The sequence below is a fragment of the Oncorhynchus mykiss genome, chromosome 30 (assembly GCF_013265735.2).
Source record: "Oncorhynchus mykiss isolate Arlee chromosome 30, USDA_OmykA_1.1, whole genome shotgun sequence".
Lineage (NCBI taxonomy): Eukaryota > Metazoa > Chordata > Actinopteri > Salmoniformes > Salmonidae > Oncorhynchus > Oncorhynchus mykiss.
The window spans coordinates 35,639,126-35,660,529 of record NC_050570.1 but is presented as its reverse complement, the minus strand read 5'-3'; the positions used below and the strand labels follow the sequence as shown (position 1 = coordinate 35,660,529).

General features: G+C 43.1%; 1 protein-coding gene across 2 annotated transcripts in view; it reads left to right on the top strand.

Annotated features, from left to right (window-relative positions):
• phactr1 (phosphatase and actin regulator 1) overlaps positions 1 to 18,133 on the top strand; it is a 75,459-nt gene extending 57,326 nt beyond the window's left edge. Inside the window, exons 1-13 of one of the 2 annotated variants that reach the window (XM_021599613.2) lie at positions 4,298 to 4,791; positions 6,147 to 6,311; positions 9,575 to 9,655; positions 9,864 to 9,989; positions 10,178 to 10,384; positions 10,555 to 10,828; positions 12,310 to 12,509; positions 13,144 to 13,300; positions 14,488 to 14,543; positions 14,661 to 14,722; positions 15,509 to 15,649; positions 15,761 to 15,837; positions 16,650 to 18,133. In XM_021599613.2, the coding sequence (XP_021455288.2) occupies positions 4,500 to 4,791; positions 6,147 to 6,311; positions 9,575 to 9,655; positions 9,864 to 9,989; positions 10,178 to 10,384; positions 10,555 to 10,828; positions 12,310 to 12,509; positions 13,144 to 13,300; positions 14,488 to 14,543; positions 14,661 to 14,722; positions 15,509 to 15,649; positions 15,761 to 15,837; positions 16,650 to 16,665 (1,854 nt within the window). In that variant the 5' untranslated portion in view covers positions 4,298 to 4,499 and the 3' untranslated portion in view covers positions 16,666 to 18,133. Of the gene's footprint in view, positions 1 to 4,297; positions 4,792 to 6,146; positions 6,312 to 9,574; positions 9,656 to 9,863; positions 9,990 to 10,177; positions 10,385 to 10,554; positions 10,829 to 12,309; positions 12,510 to 13,143; positions 13,301 to 14,487; positions 14,544 to 14,660; positions 14,723 to 15,508; positions 15,650 to 15,760; positions 15,838 to 16,649 lie in introns of those variants that run through there. The other variant, XM_021599614.2, reaches the window with a different exon arrangement.
• Positions 18,134 to 21,404: the final 3,271 nt, after the last annotated feature.

Here is a 21,404-nt window from a genome sequence, read left to right as displayed (position 1 = left end):
AACGACTTGCACTAGCCCCCCTCCTCCTGCTTCTCCATCCAAATCCAGATAGCTGGTGATAGCTGAAAGAGTTGTAAAATCTGGACCCCTACAAATCAGCTAGACATTCTGGTCCCTTTCTTTCTAAAATGATCCGCCGAAATTGTTGCAACCCCAATTACTTTTTCGATTATAATCACAGCCGCGTATATTCCCCCCCAATGCAGACACATCGATGGCCCTGAACAAACTTTATTTGACTCTATGTGAACTGGAAACCACATATCCTGAGGCTGCATTCATTGTAGCTGGGTATTTTAACATTTTTTAACAAGGCTAATCTGAAAACAAGACTCCCTAAATTCTATCAGCATATCGATTGTGCTACCAGGGCTGGTAAAACCCTGAATCATTGTTATTCTAACTTCCGCGACGCATATAAGGCCCTCCCCCACCCTCCTTACGGAAAAGCTGACCACGACTCCATTTTGTTGCTTCCGGCCTATAGACAGAGAATAAACAGGAAGCTCCCATGCTCAGGTCTGTTCAACGCTGATCTGACCAATCTGATTCCACGCTTCATGATTGGTTTGATCACGTGGATTGGGATATGTTCCGCATTGCGTCAAACCACAACATTGATGAATACGCTGATTCGGTGAGCGAGAGTAACTATTAAAACCTTCCCAAACTGAAAGCGCGAACCATTGCTTTTAACCAGGGCAAGGTGACTGGAAACATGACCGAATACAAACAGTATAGCTATTCCCTCCGCAGGGCAATCAAACAAGCTAAGCGTCAGTATAGAGACAAAGTAGAGTCACAATTAAATGGCTCAGACACAAGAGGTATGTGGCAGGGTCTACAATCAATCACAGATTACAAAAAGAAAACCAGCCTCATCGCGGACCAGGATGTCTTGCTCCCAGAGAGACTAAATAACTTCTTTGCTCGCTTTGAGGACAATACAGTGCCACTGACACGGCCCGCCACCAAAACCTGCGGACTCTCCTTCACTGCAGCCGACGTGAGTCAAATTTTTAAATGTGTTAACCCTCGCAAGGCTGCAGGCCCAGACGGCATCCCCAGCCGCGCCCTCAGAGCATGCGCAGACCAGGTGGCTGGTGTGTTTACGGACATATTCAATCCATCTTTATCCCAGTCTGCTGTTCCCACATGCTTCAAGAAGGCCACCATTGTTCCTGTTCCCAAGAAAGCTAAGGTAACTGAGCTAAATGACTACCACCCCGTAGCACTCATTTCCGTCATCATGAAGTGCTTTGAGAGACTAGTCAAGGACTATATCACCTCCAACCTACCTGACACCCTAGACCCACTCCAATTTGCTTACCGCCCCAATTGGTCCACAGACGACGCAATCGCAACCACACTTCACACTGCCCTAACCCATCTGGACAAGAGGACTACCTATGTGAGAATGCTGTTCATCGACTACAGCTCAGCATTTAACAACATAGTACCCTCCAAACTCATCTTCTAGTTCGAGACCCTGGGTCTCGACCCGCCCTGTGCAACTAGGTACTGGACTTCCTGACGGGCCGCCCTCAGGTGGTGAGGGTAGGTGACAACATTTCCACCCCGCTGATCCTCAACACTGGGGCCCCACAAGGGTGCGTTCTGAGTCCTCTCCTGTACTCCCTGTTCACCCACGACTGCGTGGCCATGCACGCCTCCAACTCAGTCATAAAGTTTGCAGACGACACCATAGTGGTAGGCTTGATTACCAACAACGATGAGACGGCCTACAGGGAGGAGGTGTGGGCCCTCGGAGTGTAGTGTCAGGAAAATAACCTCACACTCAACAAAACAAAGGAGATGATCGTGGACTTCAGGAAACAGCAGAAGGAGCACCCCCCTATCCACATTGACGGGACAGTAGTGAAGAGGGTAGTAAGTTTTAAGTTCCTCAGCGCACACATCACGGACAAACCAAATTGGTCCACCCACACAGACAGCGTTGTGAAGAAGGCGCAGCAGCGCCTCTTCAACCTCAGGAGGCTGAAGAAATTTGGCTTGTCACCAAAAGCACTCACAAACTTTTACAGATGCACAACCAAGAGCATCCTGTCGGGCTGTATCACCGCCTGGTACGGCAACTGCTCCGCCCACAACCGTAAGGCTCTCCAGAGGGTAGTGAGGTCTGCACAACGCAACTTCTGGAGAGAGTTTGCTGCACTGAAAGTAAAGGGGCTGAATAATTTTGCACGCCCAATTTTTCTGTTTTTGATTTGTTAAAAAAGTTTGAAATATCCAATAAATGTCGTTCCACTTCATGATTGTGTCCCACTTGTTGTTGATTCTTCAAAAAAAAATACAGTTTTATATCTTTATGTTTGAAGCCTGAAATGTGGCAAAAGGTCGCAAAGTTCAAGGGGGCCGAATACTTTCGCAAGGCACTGTATATCAATGATGTCGCTCTTGCTGCTGGTGATTCTCTGATCCACCTCTATGCAGACGACACCATTCTGTATACATCTGGCCCTTCTTTGGACACTGTGTTAACAAACCTCCAACCGAGCTTCAATGCCATACAACACTTCTTCCGTGGCCTCCAGCTGCTCTTAAATGCTAATAAAACTAAATGCATGCTCTTCAACCGATCGCTGCCCGCACCCGCCCGCCCGACTAGCATCACTACCCTGGACGGTTCTGACTGAGAATATGTGGACAACTGCAAATACCTAGGTGTCTGGTTAGACTGTAAACTCTCCTTCCAGACTCACATTAAGCATCTCCAATCCAAAATTAAATATAGAATCGGCCATCTATTTCTCAACAAAGCCTCCTTCACTCATGCTGCCAAACATACCCTCATAAAACGGACTATCCTACTGATCTTTGACTTCGGTGCTGTCATTTACAAAATAGCTTCCAACACTCTACTCAGCTCATTGGATGTAGTCTATCACAGTTCCTTTCTGTTTTGTCACCAAATCTCCATATACTACCCACCACTGCGACCTGTATGCCCTTGTTGGCTGGCCCTCGCCACATATTTGTCGCCAAACCCACTGGCTCCATGTCATCTATAAGTCTTTGCTAGGTAAAGCCCCACATTCTAAGCTCACTGGTCTCCATAGCAACACCCACCCGTAGCACGCGCTCCAGCAGGTATATTTCACTGGTCATCCCCAAAGCCAACATCTCCTTTGGCTGCCTTTCCTTCCAGTTCTCTGCTGCCAATGACTGGAACGAATTGCAAAAATCACTGAAGCTGGAGACTTATATCTCCCTCACTAACTTTAAGCATCAGCTGTCAGAGCAGCTTACCGGTCACTGCACCTGTACACAGCCCACCCGACAACCTCATCCCCATATTGGTATTTATGTTTTTGCTCCTTTGTACCCCAGCTACTGTGATTGTTTGGTTGCGGGACAAAGGGCCAAATTGTGGTACTGTCCCACACAATCCGGGACATGTGTTCACCGGAGTTTCCATACCAGGCGGTGATGTAGCCAGACAGAATGCACCCCCACCCCCCCACACACACACTGAGCAGTGATAATCCCCACTCCACTGTAAGTGTGGAGCTGTGATAGCAGTACTGCATGCTGGGAAGGCGACATGCCTGGAGGAGGGTTTTGAGATTTACATTAGCAAACGCACACACACGCACACACACAATCTCATTAGCTTGGCAGTATAGTATTTCTAGCTCCCTACTGGGCTGTAAAGCTATTTAGTGTGTGTGTGTGTGTGTGTGTGTGTGTGTGTGTGTGTGCTTGTTTGTTTGTTTGTTTAGGAGTAGAGGAATCTGGATAAACACTGGAAATGGAAAAACTGCTTCTTTGGCAGTTCAGGCCCCTGCACTAGTGTAGTGAATAGGCCTACAGTATGTGTTTGTGCAGTGAAAGATTGGGTGTAGGCCTATAGAATATATATGTTATGTTGATGGCTTTATAGGTATACCTCCACTGTTGTTCAGATGTTATTTAATATCAGGGTTTTTTGCGTTCATAGTGATGTTCATATTAAGTATTGTGTGTAGGCTGTAGCAACAGAATAAAGTCAGTTCTCCGTAGTGGGTGGAGATTAAATAGACGGTCAGCACGCCCATACAGTTGAGAGGCAGTTTCAAATGTCATGACGTAGGGGATTCATAAACAGGGATTGGACCATAAAATTAGGAATTAGAATACGAAATAATTAATTTCAAACTATATAAGTAATTTAAGGCAAACAAACTAAATAAGTAATTTAATAGGATCTCTATGGATTGGACCCGTAAAGAAACGGAAAATAACATTGAATTACTGGATATGAACAGAACATAGCCATGTAGCTACCGATAATACAGATGGACAAATCTCGCAGCCCTAACTCTGACGTCGTTGGCCCCCGTGCGCAAAAGGATTGGCCGAATTGGACAGCTACTATCTTATGTCTCCTGCGCTAGTGCAGAAGGGAGAGGCCGTTTCAAACTCCCCTGCCTCCATCTCTGAGAGCTAGAGGGAATCAGGATCAGCGGGTCCACCCCACAGCCGTTCATTGCCTAACCATGGCGGGTCCTGCAAACGCCGGTATGAGCCCCTGGTACTCCTCTGGATCTAGTAACGACGCTCTCTCCCCACTCCCAGCCCTTACCGAGGAGAAGCCGCGGAAGAGGAGAGCATTTTGCCTGCCTCGGATGAAGTCCAAGAACCGCAACGACAGTGGCAAGCAACAGCAGCAGCTACCGCAGCAACCCGTGGCAAACAACAACAACAATATGCCTTTCATAATCCACTGCCAGATCGGGAAGGAGATCAAGCACATATGCAGCAACTGCCGTGGCGCTGACCCTCAGGACGGTGAGTGGAGGGAGAATAGTGTTGAGGTTTTCACAGCAGCAGCAAGAGGGAGATGTTTTGATCTCCATTTCATGTTGGCGCCGCTCCTCCAAATCGACCGCTCCCTTGACTTGCACACTGCTTGTAAAAATATGCCCCATCGCGGGCAGTTTTTCTTGATGGACGGGGCTGCTGAGACTTTTCCCAATCCTAATAGCACAACTCGGAGTCAGAATATTTATGTGGCTGTATGAGTGTATTGGTTGTTTTTGATACGTTATTGGATGTAGGCTATAGCATTTTAATAGTCTGTTTATACTTCTGCTGGGTTTTTACATGTATGCTGTTACTATTCTAACATGCAACAATGTATCCACTCCGCGTGACGCAATTCTACTGTATCATCAAAGCAGACAGACAGCACCACTTTGAATAGTTCACTGAGATTGTACTTTGTAGGCTATACAAACACAGGGCACATTGATTCACCAAGATAACAGACATGCTAGTCAACTGAAATAATGTTGATATGTGGTTTTATCAAGTAGCCCCAATCCGGAATATCCATAGTGATTGAGAAGGATCTAGAATCACCTATAACTGCAGATAAGATAAAGTAGTAGGTTGCTACTGTACTGTGACCCACCCTCCTATATCCCTGCCAGAAGCTATTCCAGCGGATGGATTCGTTTTTCCTTCTCTCCTATTATACACAGTATGACCAGATTCACTCAATGTGCACATATCACTAAGAACACTCACACCTTCATCATGATGTGGTGCGAATGTGAGGTCAGGGGGCAGTGCCATAAAGGCATATAACACTCACTTACACACTCTTACTGCTTGTGCAGACTAAGAGGTGAGCTGTGTGTGTGCGTGTGTGTGTGTGTACGCGTGTGTGTGTGTGTGTGTGTAAGAGCGAGACAGTCAGTATTTTTATTTGAATTTGAACGAGAACAAAAATTGCAGCCTGTTGGGAGTTTAGAGGTGAGTGGAGTTTAGAGATGGAAAAATTGAGTAAGGACTCAACTGTATTTACTTTAGAACAGTCTGACGTCTCCCTTACACAGCAGAGATGGAGAGATGAGTGAAGAGAGATGAAAAAAAAAAAGAGAGATTGAGAAGTTTGAATGGCACCAAACTGGGCTGTGTATGTACATCATATTGAGAAAAATGTGAACCTCATCTGTAAACATTCCCTATTCATAATTTATTGTGTAATGATGTCTAATTCCATTGTGTCTTTATGTATTAATTACAATGATTCTTTCAATTGCTCCTCTGAGTTCCACATACTTTGAATCATATTGTTTTATGGATTATGTGACTGGTTTCTCTCCTCTTCTCTCCTCTTCTCTTCTCCTCTCTTCCAGTTGAGGAGGTGGAGCGAATAGCGGCGATGCGATCTGATTCGCTGGTCCCTGGCACACACACCCCTCCCATTCGGAGGCGGAGCAAGTTTGCCACCCTAGGGCGTCTCTTCAAGCCGTGGAAATGGAGGAAGAAGAAGAGCGAGAAGTTCAAGCAGACATCTTCTGGTGAGAACCATATCTAACCTTTAACCCTAAGCCCTAAACCAGGGGGATCAAACTCATTCCATGGAGGGCCTAGTGTTTGCTGGTTTTTGTTTTTTCCTTTCAGTTAAGACCTAGACAACCAGGTGAGGGGAGTTCCTTCCTAATCAGTGACCTTAATTCACCAATCAAGTCTAAGGGAGGAGCGAAAACACGCAGACACTCTGCCCCCCGTGGAATGAGTTTGGCACGTTCCCTAAACCCTAACCCCGAAGCCCTAGGCCTTGCTTTCTACCTCTCCCCTAACCCTAAAATCTACCGCCCTAAGATCTAACCACTTAGATTTATCCCTTGTATTCTACCTCTCTGCTTGCCCCTTAAGCACTCCCCCTGCCCCACAGTAGCCGCACTCTTATGTCCTAAAGCTACAACCTTCAGTTGTGGAATAGATCACGGTCTCACCAGCTCACCCCCTAGCAGGAACAGTACGACTCCATTATGTTGACAAATGTAGGTACTATGAGGCACGAGGCAGAAGGCAGTGCTAGGTGGCTATATGCTACAGTATATGATGGGCAGCTAGGGGCTGTACTGGTTGATGGTTATATTATGTAACGGGATCAGCAGTTATAGCACATAGGTTCCATGAAGCATGAGAGCCAGGTGCATGGTGTATGCTAGTTATATTATGGTTATGTAACAGGGGATCAGCATGAATGCTGTAGGTCAGCTGCAGCTGTATATTATCGCCAACCGGATCAGTGGGGCCAACGATAACACAGGAGACTGGAGCTATGTCCAGGCTCTTCTTTAAAGTTTAAACAGTGGTATTATTACATTGTGTGCGTGTGTGTGTGTGTGTGTATGTGCGCGTGTGTGCATGTTAGACATCAGCAAGACCAGACAGACTCGAGCATAATTGTCCCCTTAAGCCTTTTTATAAATGATTTGAAATAAAAAAAATACCAAATACTGCTACAGAAAATTTACACAAGATCAGTCTTGTTCATCAAAAATGTAGAGAACAGCTGTGAAAGTGTTGACTGAAAATTCCCTGCAGATTCAGTTTGATGGCAGATACTGGAGTTCTTGCTAACAATGTCACTTGAATTGAATAATGATCCAAAATTGAATAAGATATCTAATATAATGTTATACCATTGTTATGGTATAATATCTACACTGTAAAACATTTAATGTAATTTTTACAGTAAATTACTGGCAACACAGTAGCCAGTAGGTTACTGTAAATATACAGTACTGGCAGCACAGAAGTCAGTAAATTACTGTAGATTTACAGGACCTTTACTGAAACACACATTTACAGCATATTACTGTAACACCTGACTAGAGCAACGTGCTCTATTTGTATAATTGACATTGCATTACTGTAAGCACAGTGGTTAGTAAACTGTTAGATTTACAGTGCAGGCAGCTAGTGCCAAACAAGGCCAAAATTGATCAAAATAAAAATAGTTTGAAGGTGGACCTCATTAGAATAATACCCAGCAGTGTGCTTTTCAAGTGTTAATTTTTTTTTTAACATTTACATTTTGGTCATTTAGCAGACGCTCTTGCCCAGAGTGACTTACAGTCAGTGTACTTCCAGCATTGGGGAACACATCTATTTCTATGGGCACAAGCACTGTTCGTGACACAAACTGTTCACACCCCTCTTGTTGGCGGAGAGAAAATGTTACAGGTTTAAAGCTTATTTCCTGACATTCTACACTTTTTGTAATGGGGTGCAGAGATTTTTTTTTTTTAATTTTTAAAGATAATTTTCTTAAAATGGTCTAATGTGTATTCATGTAATTTTTGAGTGACTCAAACATTACAACAAAATATATGGGCTTAAAAACATTGGGCTAGTTGATCTGGACATTTCTGACAAGTTATGACTGACATGACAAGTGGAAAGCGGATGATGCAATACCCAATTTTGAAATGGCACCTTGCGCATTCTACTATTACAACTTTCAAGAGTAAGTTGAAAGCCGGACTAAGTTCCCCACAGTTTGGGAACCACTGCACTAAACTAAAACAAACCTATCACAGTCATTGCAAGTAAAACATTTATGTAACAGTTACTGATAAAGTTGTTGTAGTTAAGGATACATTGGTCTTCAAAGTATTTTTGTAACAAGATGCATCAAAAGGTATCTTTTCCCATCTCTGGCTAGTGCAAAGTACTTTACTGTAATATTCACAGTAACTTGCCATGAGCTTCCTATAAGTTACTGTAGTATCAGAGCAATGAAGCAGAACAATACTGTAAAATTAGCCACTTGTAAAGAAAGTAAATGCTACTGTTATCATAATATTTGTATTTTACTGTAATTACATGGGATTGATGCAAGCAGGTTGGCTGCTAGGTGTTTGTATTTTACAGCATATAATGGATATTTCGTGTTTTAAATCACTTGCATTTCTAGAGGCCTAAACAGAGGCTTCTGAACTGGCCGTGATTACAAGGCATAACACCAGTAAAGGTTTAAGACTTGCTGCCGATCTGTCCCCTGTACACTTTAAATTGTTCAGGTACTACTAACACATATCAATTCATTTGGTACAGCATTCTCACTGACAGGGGCCTTAAATACAGCCTCTTACAAGGCACGGCTCAAAATATGTTCATGAGCCAGAAATTCTTTCGCCATCCACAACATTTTCCCACAATGCACCATAATTCACAGTATGCTGCTGTAAACATACAGCAAAACAGGTGCACAGTACTATATTGTACAATTTTACAGCAGTGTAGCGGAATGCCGTTGAGCCCCCTTAATGCATTGCTCTTTACTATACTGTAATATAGAACTGTACATTTATTGCAGTAAATTTACCAAAATGAATTACGGCATTATGGTTTGTTATGCAAGGTAGTCCACACACACACACACACACACACACACACACACACACACACACACCAGTGGGGCGCTGCCTTTCTAATCTCATGCTGCTCCCCCAGCTGTCGTTGCAGTTTATGCTTTTTTTCTGAACAGAATTATTATGGCATGTTAAAATAATGGCTTACATTTTGGCATAATTCAAACAGTCACACATATTCTCGCAGCCAATATACTGTATGTTGAGTGTTACACTAACTGTGCAGTATTTTTTCACAGGATTCAGACAGAGACCAATGTATCAGAAAAAGAACGTGCCGATTCTGCTGGCCAGTTATAAGCACAGTGAAGTTGGTGATGAAGTAGAATAGAGTAGAATCCTGTACCATATGATGTCAGTTAATGTTGTTGTGATGTCATATCCTGTACCCTCAGTCCTGGAGAGGAAGATGTCGACCCGGCAGAGCAGAGAGGATCTGATCAAGAGAGGAGTGATGAAGGACATCTATGACAAAGGTGAGGGGTCAGAGGGAGAAGAGGGAAGTTAGAACGCAGAAGACTTTTGGCAAAACTGTTGTAGTTGTTCTTTGTTGCGTAATCAAAAATAATTTTTGGCGGAAACGACGTCAAGTCATACAGTCGGCATCACAGCATCCACATGGATTGACTCCAGGCCAGATATGTACTGTGAACATGTTATATATCTCTCTCTCTCTCTCTGCAGACGGGGCGGTAGTAATGAGAGGAGAGGAGGAGAAGATGGAGAACGGGAGGTCTCCAGCATTAGGAGGGTCTGATCCATCACCATGTGATGGAGCTGAGCTGATGGATGGAGCAGGGTCAGCCATAGGTACGTCTCAGGCCTTCTATCAACACACTCAAGCAATGGTTCATAGTCTCTCACTGTGCTGTTACATGACATCTGATTGGTCAATGTTGATCTCAAATCTCAGGCCTTCTCCCAATATGCTCACATATTGGTTCATTTCCATTCACCCTGTTCTAACATATCATCTGATTGATTTATTCTATGCCCAGGTACAGTTGAGTTCCAGATGTCTGGAGAGGGGGCGTGTCCACAAGACCACACCCAGAATCCCAGCCAGCCTCCACCCACTAAGAAGGTTATGGTGTATCCAGGCGAAGGGGCTGGGGCAGAGTCATCACATCACACCATAAAACATAAAAAACAACCCCCAGTGCTACCCCCCAAACCGTTCAACAGGCTGCCCAACCACATCACAGGTCTGTATTCCTTTGTGTCTATGCGCGTATCCCTGTGTCATTCTATGCGTTTACTTTGCTTTCTGTTTTTACTGTACCCCAGCCCACCAGCGTGCCGCTTGTGTGGGTGTATCAATCTGTGTATCTGACTGATTTTTCTCTTCTCTCTTTTCTCTTCTCTCTCCCTCTAGACGGTATGCCAGTGAAGCTGCCCTGTATGTCCATGAAGCTGTCGCCTCCTCTACCTCCTAAGAAGCTGATGATCTGTGTGCCTGTGGGTGCGGGGGGGAGCATGGAGCCCTCGGCCCTCACCTTTCAGAAGTGCCCCCCTCCCTCCCACCACGTGGGGTCCCTGGGGGGCCACTCCCTACATTACGGGACCCTCCCTGTGCCCCTACACCCCCCCAGCCGCATCATCGAGGAACTCAACAAGACCCTGGCCCTCACTATGCAGCGATACAAGAGGTGAGGATTAAGGAGAAGTGTGTGTTTGTGTGTGTGTATCCATGCCTCCATGTGGATGGATTCAATGGTTCACATATCCAGTCTGCCTTGTACTCTATTCCCATTGGTCCTGCCCTGTGTCTACACTACAGCAGCGAGTTGGATAGGGTCGTTAAGGAGCTTGTTTATCATGTGACTAAGGGTTTCTAATCAGTAGGGTTAAATTGGGAGTTGCCACAATACAGATGTAGGATCTTAATTTGATCACACTTTTGCAGGAGAACTTTCCTGCAACAGGAAATTCAAAACTTGGTGTATTTGAGTTTTTAAAAGTCTTCTGACATGATTTTCCCTTACCGAAAATGTATCAACCCCAACAAAAATGTCCCTAAATTACAATCCACATAATAATACACATGTCCTATTGCTGCAAGATTATTTTCCTGCTGTAGAAAACTGGCTCACCTACATCTGCACTGGGCAGCATTTTGAAACGTCTGGTCAATCACATCTCAGTACAGAGACCATTTAATCTAAACCTTCCCTGGAGAGCAGCATGGCTGGCGTTGACTTCAGCTTCAGAGATAGAGCTGCACAAATTCCCAGAGCCTTGGCTTTACCTCTGGGTGTATGTGTATCATTGGCTGGTGTCTAACCAGTTCCGACCATTTTAGAGCGCCACACACACACACACACACACACACCGTCTCCATCTGTCCACAGACACATGACACACGTGGAGAACACTCTGCAATCGACCCACACACTCTGTGACTGATGTGTCGGCGCCAGATTGGCCTCCCATGATCCATCACTCTAATTGGTGGGCCGGCAGGTGGTTATGGACCCGAGCACCTAATAGATGTAGACATCCTATTCCTTTTGTAGCCCTTTTTGATTTACTCATTTGCTGTCTGAATGTTATGTAGGGCACACCTAAACTGAGTTTGTAAAAGCAACAGAGATCATTATTCTCCGTTATGGGAGCTCCGCAGTTGCTCGATTGCTGCTTGGTTGCTGATCGGTGACGCTGCCTCAAGGCTCATTTGTGATTGGTGTGCAGTTTGTTTCCGCTGTGCCTCTCGTCTCCCCTATAGTTGAGGCAGGCTGTGTGATTTAGGTGTGGTAATGTGAGCCTCTAAAGCCGACCATGTCTGTTACATCCCTCCCTTACATCTCCGTTACGTCCAGGCAGTATAAGTCATGCAATGCTTCCCGGGCAGAGTGAGGTACCAACGTTATTTTAGGAGCCACTTACTGTGGCAATTAAAGGAGCGCTGGCTTGTTTTTCTACAGTGTTTCAGTCTTGTTTTCTCAGCTGAGGTGCCGTTTACATGAGTTCCAGAGGTTATAGGTCATAGCTCCTTTCATAGGAACTGATGGTGGAAACAACCTGACATTACCTAACTACTCCACTGTCTAACACCACACACACACGGATGGACAGACACACAAACGCCCGCCATCTCTTGCTAACCGTTTACCTTTCTCACTGACCTCAGCTCGCTGCACCACGCGGTTCCCGCGGTGATGATAGCATGTGACTACAACAAAGAGAACCTCCCCAATGAGGAAGACTATCAAGAACTACCTGGTTCGTACAGGGATGAGGATGATGAAGAAGAAGATGACGATGATGATGATGATGATGATGATGATGAAGAAGAGGAGGAAGATGATGAAGATGAAACACTCTTTACAAGTACGTGTTTGTTTATACATAATTGGTTTGGGACAGTGGTGGCCGTTTGGTCTCTGCTTGGTGCCCCTGCTTCCTGGTAACAGCCTCAATGGCTGCTGGGATATGTGGTTTAAGAGCTCTCCTTTCATTGGACCCCTCCAGTCAGAGCTGCGGTTCACGTCCCTGATTTGAGCGTTGAATGTGACCAATCAAAGCGCCGAGGTGACAGTGGCGTGTGAATGAGAGGTGTCCCGTAACACGTCTGTTACGTCAACAACACACACATACGCCATGGCTGTTTCTCAGATCCCTTGTTCCAGTAGTTCCCTTCACTTTTTTTTCATGAGCAGTTGTCTGAATGATTGATTTGAGCCCCGTTATGTCTATGAGGTATTTATACACACCTCTCCTCTCTGTAAGAGGGTGATGTACACAGAAGAGTGGGTTGGAAACAGTGAACACACTCCCATCCTGTAGCTCTCACTGGATGGGGTAACTGCTGTGACAGTTGAATTGCTACTGCATGAGTTAGCTGTGGTGCTAGTAATTCCAATTTTATCAAAAATGTTATGGACAAAGTTTGCTGATCTTATGCTGGCCTCTCTATAAAAAAAAAAATGTGTCCGTGTGTGTGTGTGTGTGTACATGTGTATAGGTACCCTGGCTCTGAAGGTGTTGAGGAAGGACTCCCTGGCCATTAAGATCAGTAACCGTCCGTCACAGAGAGAGCTGGAGGATAAGAACATACTGCCCACACAGTCAGACCAGGAGAAACTGGAGTTCAGGCAGCAGATAGGCACCAAGCTCACACGGTGAGAGACACGCGCACACACATACAGATGCACACCTTCCCTATAGCAACGGAGAGACTTGAGTCACGTTATCATATAGGCACCAAGCTCGCATGGAGCGAGTCATATTCACGCATACTAACACACGCAGGCTCATCTGCTCTTACACATTGCATACAGTCAAACTGATTGCCAAGCAACAAGCTGTTATGGTGAGAGATGAACTCGCGTGTGCTTGAAATCACAAACACACACACACACACACCTCATCTCCCAGTCAGCACCTGTACACCCTGCAGTGGCCTGGTTGAGATGTGACCGGGCTACTTAAGACAGCATGATAGATGACACCTCATAATGGAGAGAGGAAGCTAAGCTGGAAGTGAGGAAGTGAGAAAAGGTAGAGGGACGGAGGATGGAGGGAAATTGATGAGAGGTAGAGGATGGAGGGAGAGTAGCAGAGAGCCTGTCACATTTTTTACATTTTTTTTATCTTGAATATGCCAGTGAGAGGGCAGACATCTTCATGTGGGATTTTACGCTCACAGAGGACAGAACATGAATACAGGAGGGTTGTGGCAATATCAGTCATGTATATTAACCCTGGATTGCTGATGCATTGAGTGGCTTTGAAGCCACCGGTTGGCCATATTGGCACTGCTTTTTTTTACACTTTTTTCTCCCCAATTGTCCCTTCACTGCTACTCCCGTACGGATTCTGGCTTTAACCCCAGCTTCCCCTATCAGTCATCTAATGTATGTAAATCATTGGGCAATACAGGAAGGAAACAGAATTCACAAATAATTTCAATTCCTTATATTGCCTCCCACTCTCATTTGTCACACTCACTACAACTTGCCTTCGCCCTCTCTTCCTTCCCTCCCTTTCTCCATTTATCTCCCTCTCCATCCACTCTGCTTCCCCCTACTCCTTCCTCCCTCCCCTCTCCATTTATCTCCCTCTCCATCCACTCTGCTTCCCCCTACTCCTTCCTGCCTCCCCTCTCTCCATTTATTTCCATCTCTTTCCCTCCCTCTGGTTGCTGTATGAATCATTGTGTCAGACTGTTGAGGTGGTAAATAAATACATGTAAATCTGAGGCTCATAGAAAACCTGCTCTGACATCAGCAAATGAAACAGAATAAAACATAACACAATAAAACACGTTAGGAAATGGTCCAGACTGACTCAGGTTCTATTTCCTCAGGAGGTTGAGTCAACGGCCAACTACAGAAGAGCTGGAACAGAGAAACATACTCAAACGTAAGTAGCACAGACTAGATAGGCAGAAGACACACTTCCATTTCTTACAAAATTGACAAAGTGTCTATTCTATTATGTTCTATTCTAACCTGTCTCTCCCTCTCTCCCCTATTTTAGGCCACAATGAGCTGGAGGAGCAGGAGGAGATGAGGGAGCTCAAGAAACGCCTGTCGAGAAAGGTGAGAGAGGGGAGGGTGAGAGAGGGGAGGAAGAGGCTAAGAGGGGGGAATTAGGTATCAATTTCCATTACATGACAGACAGACCATTGGAAATATGAGTGGGTGTGTGGTGACCCTCAATCACCACACAAACACAGCTGGCAGGTCCAAGGCATAAACGACATAAGCGCCTGCTTAGGTCCCTGCGGCCGCTAGGGGGCCCCAGACCCAAAATACTGTTATTTTTGTACAAAAAAAAATGGAATGCAGTCATGTTCTCTTCGACAGACTATGCATTATATTGACCAGATACTCTCGTGGCCACTCTAAAGATGAAACGAATTGTCTTAAAAAATAGAAAGCAGTGGGGATGAGGCAAGTTCAAGTGGGACCATTCTAGCCACTGAGAGGGCTCTACGCTTTTGAACAACTGGCAAACGCCGATATATCGTATTTTTTCTCAAAGTTGCCAGGATGTCACGCGTCCTACTTGTATCAGTACACTCGTAACAACCTAAGAATTCCAAAATTTCTAATAGATCAAATAAGCCAATCAATTTTTAAAAAACTAAAACGCCACCTGCTGGAGAAGACAGATTGTGGGCCCGGTTGTTCCTCTCACTTTGCCTCTTCCTCTCTGTCGCAACTTACTGTTGAGAGTTACAATAGTAGAATACACAAGGTGCAATTTTGAAATTTGGTTGTGCATCAGCCGTGTTTCTCTTGTTATGTCAGACACCAATTGCCAGACACCAACAACATTTTGCACACGCACACTCTGATAACCCTTTACCCCCCTGTACCCAGTTGAGTCAGAGGCCCACGGTGGAGGAGTTGAGGGAAGCTAAGATCCTGACCCGCTTCAGTGACTACGTAGAGGTTGCTGACGCTCAGGACTACGACAGGAGGGCAGACAAACCCTGGACACGACTCACAGCTGCTGATAAGGTAATAACACTCACATGCATGTGTGTGTGTGTACACACACATACACAAATGCACAGTTATGCAAATACTGTTTTCTCCCCACTGATCTCTGGCTCTGTTTGTCCCTCTTAGGCTGCCATACGTAAAGAACTCAATGAATTTAAAAACACAGAGATGGAAGTGCATGAGGGTAGTCGCCATCTTACCAGGTATGTACTGTATGTCACAGCCATACTACAAGCTGCCATAAAACACAAAGACACTAGCCCATACCTCAAGCTGTATACAGTAACTATTTGAAGAGTTTCATTCCAAAACGCTATATATACATTTTCAGAAATGTTGGCAAATGAGCTTTTATTGTTTAAAGAAATTCTGAAAGAGATTGGTGTGCTTTTTCACTCCCTAATCATGGCATGGGGTTGTTCAATGACAGATATGTATTTGTTTAAAATGTATCACTTGGTGGTTTCATTTCAGCGACATTTTATTTTTTTGCTAAATACTATATATCCACCATAAATAGTCCTGCTAGGTTATACACAGTCGAATGTAGTAAATAACGGGGGAAAAAATGTATGAATAAATGTACAAATGTTACATTTGTGACAGCAATATTTAAATGTTTTTTAAAAATAATTCATTACAGTAATATGAGATATGTATGTAAAACATTTGTCATTTAGCAGATGCTCTTATCCAGAGTGGCTTACAGTAAGTGCATTCATCTTAAGATAGCTGGGTGAGACAACCACATATCACAGTCAAATATACAGGATACGAAGATTCCATTCCATCTAAACAATTAAAATAGCATTTAGCAAAAAAAGCCCATTTTCATACACCTCTAAAAATCTATGAATAAGAAATCTGAGAGCAGTAATATTTTACACACACATGAAGGTACCCAGAAGCAATCATTTCTGATGACAAAACACAAATGTTTAAAATTGGTGGATATAGCGTTTTGGGAAAAAACTTCAATTAGCTCTCTCTCTGTCTCCCTTTCTCTGTCCTGTAGGTTTCATCGACCGTAGTTCTTCTTCTGCCATCTTTTACAATAACCTCAAGTGCTGGATCGCAAACTACTGCCTCTGTGTACCACACCCCTTCGCTTCCAGACCAGAACACAACAAGACCAGAACTGGTCCAGAACCACACTAGAACCAGAGTAGAACATGTACTGAAACTGACCAGAAATGTAATCTGAACCTGGGAGGGGTGTGTGTACAGAACTGGGCAGCTGACACTACTCCAGGCTCCAGTGTTGACCCAAAATATGTGCCAATATCTAGAGAGGGCAGACTGGACCAATCACAACAGTATCTTGGTTCTGTGTTTATAGAGAGGTCACAGTGTGGCCACGTCGGGGTTGTGGAGAGGGAGCATCGTACACATGGAGAGAGATTGATGGAAAGCACTGGATGGACTGACTGACTGGGTTCTCCTCTAAACGGAGATTATATGGACTAAAACGTATTGTTTTTAACAGCCTTTTATTATCCTTTTTAATTATGAAGATAGTTCATGTGTTTACTTTACTGCACTTTAGTTTTTGACGGTACTCTACGGAGGGGTTATGGAACTCTATTCCTATATCTGTGCCAACAAGACTTTGGGATTGTGGGAAATTGAGTTTGGGAGGGTATCTGTAAGGAATACAGAGAGACATCCAACAACTGATTGGTTAAAAAATTATTATCCTCCATTGGTTAATGTTCCTGCCTTTTTAATACTTTTTGGTACATTATTAGTTTGACTATTTTCCATTGTGGGCTGCTGTTTCCAAAACAGAGGGACCAAACCCTTTTAATCTGATAGTACTGCAGAATAGGATTCTGTAATAAGTGTGTTGTGGTTAAAGTACTATTTTACAATACCGTACACGGTATGTGCTATTCTGAAGGAAACTGTAGTAGGAGAATATGATCGGAATATTTACCTCTAAAAACGTTGAAATACAACACAAAACTCTCCTGTCCATGTTGTGTTCATGTTGGGATAGTGAAATGTGAACCAAGCAATAATTGAACTTTTCTTTCCTCCATCTGTCTGTCTTTCTGGGCTGCGTTCAAGTGAACAAGTACTGGGAACATTTCAGAGAGCTACCCGCTCAATACCAAATACACTTTGAAATGCTGTTGTGATCTTGAATGCAACCCAGATCATCATTATTACTGTTGAGAGTTCTGCAACCCTCTGTATAGTGTCACTGTGCCTGTTGTATTGTTTACAGGGATGAAAACATTGCCAAATGTACTTTGTTTGAATGACATTTGATCAAGTATGTTGTCAATATAATGTTTCAGTAGCGTGCTCCATAGACTGGTAAGTATCAGTTCTGAATGGAATGGAATTGTTCAATTTCTCAATGTTCTCAAAACAGGAATTGTATGGTTCCACCTGGTTTGGCCTCATAGTGGAGAACCTATATTAGACCACCCTTTGGCTGTGAATGAAAGTACAGTACCACCTTTTGCTCACAAGAAGCCAGACACCTCAAAATACAAGGAAAAACATTATTATTATTATTATTTTTACAATGAACACATGCAGTTGATGAGTTGGTCTTGATCCTTTAGTCTGAACCCTTTGACTTGTGGTGTGTGTGTGTGTGTGTGTGTGTGTGTGTGTGTGTGTGTGTGTGTGTGTGTGTGTGTGTGTGTGTGTGTGTGTGTGTGTGTGTGTGTGTGTGTGTGTGTGTGTGTGTGTGTGTGTGTGTGTGTGTGTGTGTGTGTGTGCGTTTATGTTCATTAGGCACAAAACAGGAAAATGTTTTACAACGGAGTGCTTCATTAACACGACCCAAGACTCAGTGTTGTTTCCCTGTGCCTCTCTCCTGTATCCAAACTAGCAAAAGAGGACACTCTTTGTATAATATATGTACATAATACAAAAGAAACTTAAATATTTAAATATGAATTTAAATATGTTTTTCTTTTTTGTACAGAAGGAAACTGCATGTGATGATTGTTAACTATTTGTTCATCTTCTATAGCCCTGTTTATACCTGGTTCTAACTTGGGTCCTTTGTCCGGATCTTGTCCAAATTCTGGTTATGCCCACATTATTAGGCAGGTGTAGAAAATCAAAAGACACATTGTGATCTGATTGTGATCAGATCATTCTTCCCACTTCCGGAGGTAGTCAGGCATGCATTGTGTAGAAAGATCTGGACAGAGAAACCATTTAAATCATTGTTTTTCTGCCGTCTAAAATCATTGCCAGGTGGCACCATTGACTGATTACATCAACATATCTTACAATAAATAAATATTATTTTGAAAGAATAACTGTGAAATAATTTGAATAAAGGAAGGAAATCTGGTCACAACCAAGACAGTGGACAGATAAGACATTTTAATAGCCTGTGTAGACACATTTCTGGAAATGTGGGCACAATCAGAATGTAGAAAAGATCAGGACAACCAACCTATGAAAGCACCAGGTATAAACGGGGCTTGTGATGTATGCAGTTTCTTATATAAAGGAAATTATATATAAAACAACTTTTAAAAACGTTCATAACTGCTTTTTTCTTCAACCTTCTCTATTCCATATATACAGTGGTGTACGAAATGATTGACACCCTGGATAAAGATGAGCAAAATGACTGTATAAAATAAATAATTAAAATATTAAGATATATTGTAATGCTCCAAAAATTGGGAAATTATATTATTTTATACTAAGTAATAATCTTTTTTTCAAAAATAGGTAGGGGTCAAAATCATTGACACCTATGTTCTTAATACCTTTAAATACCTCACATTGCAAAGATAACAACACAGCCTTTTTCTAAAATATTTTGTACACACACACCATGTGTATAAAATATTTCAGAAAAAGGCTCAGCGTTCGTAAATTCACTCAGGCTATCTACTCCGATTTCAAAACATTCCTCTGAGTGTGCCAGAGTGCAGAATAACTGAGGAGTTTACGAACGTGCATCACCGGTTGAATATGACTGGTGTCAGTAGACGTCGGCAAAAGAACGTAATTAAATTGTTGCCAGCAGCAGTTACAGTCAAAAGGAGTCTGTATTGAATACATGCCCACATCAGGGGAGATACCTATTTACACAATCCCTAGCTGCTGGGCTGCTCAGTCCTGGCCCTGGGGGTCTGTCGTACTGTTGGTTGTCACTCTGGCCTTGGCTTAACACACCTGAAACCAATAATGAATGTTTCACTAAGATCCTAAAGATGAGTGGGGTGTGTTGGGTTGGGGCGCTGCAGGGCCATGGACCCCTAGGGGCAGGATGGGGTGACCCAGATTTATTGTGTACAAAAAGAGCTCTACAGAATTATTAGGCCTATGATATCGTATGGAGGATGTACTTTTTTTGTGTGTTAATGTGCAGGTATATGGGTGCTTTTATTAAAATTTGGTTTTTCAAACCTTTCCTCTTGAGACAAAAAAAGATGGGAAGGAAGTTGTTAGGGAGAGAGTAGAGTGATTGACTAGACTGGTGGGGGTGGTGGGGTCAGGCGTGCAGGCGGCTCGGGCTGGCTGGGGGGCCTGGCTACAATTTGATATAGAGGATGTCTTAATATGGACAATCAAAAGTTACATCTTTGTACTTTATTTGTGAGAGTTGTTAGGCTATTGGTTAAAGGTGCAACACAATATTGATGATTGAATTATCATTGATCTAGTTCAGTCTTATCAATCAATAAACATATTTAATAAGGATCTCTTACCCAGTGGTGGAAAAAGTACTCTTTTGTCATACTTGAGTAAAAGTAAAGATACCTTAACAGAAAATGACTTGAGTAAAAGTGAAAGTCACCCAGTAAAATACTACTTCAGTAGAAGTCTTAAAGTATTTGGTCTTAAATATACTTAAGTGTCAAAAGTAAATGGAATTGCTAAAAATGTACTTAAGTATATTAAGTAAATCATTTCAAATTCCTTATATTAATCAAACAATTTTCTAGTTTTTTTTATATTGATGTATAGCCAGGGGCACATGCCAACACTCAGACATAATTTATAAACAATGCATTTGTGTTTAGTGAGTCCGCCAGATCAGAGGCAGTAGGGATGAGCAGGGACGTTCTCTTGATAAGTGTGCGAATTGGACAATTTTCCTGTCACAATATAACGAGTACTTTTGGGTGTCAGGGAAAATGTAGTAAAAGTAAAAAGTACATTATTTTCTTTAGGAATGCAGTGAAGTAAAAGTAGCCAAAAATATAAATAGTCAAGTAAATTACAGATACCTCAAACGACTTAAGTAGTACTTTAAAGTATTTTTTACTTAAGTACTTTACACCACTGCTCTTACCTAGCCTGATGATTGTGGGCATTTTTGCTTACTTTTTGTTCTAAATAGAGACAGCTATAGGGCCATGGGTCATATTAGATAGTGTAGAAATGTAGGAAATTAGCTGCCCAATTTAAAAAAAAATCGCATTTAAACAGACCACAGCCAAGTTACACCCCCTCCACTTCTAAAACCAGACCTGCGCCTCTTACTGATAGTGATGCTAATGTTAACTAAACAAACACTGTTAGCTACCTACATTAATAGTTAAGAGCTGTTTTTATGAAAACATTGAGAAAACGGGATTGTAAATGTATTTGAGAAAGTGTTTGCTATTGCCATAATGTATTTAGTGTGAAGTTTTATTTTTCAGCTTTCTTTAGAGCTGTCCCTGCATTGTCAAATACTCTATTTTGATTTCTGTTCTTTACTTTTCAAAGAAAGACATATACAGTGCCTTGCGAAAGTATTCGGCCCCCTTGAACTTTGCGACCTTTTGCCACATTT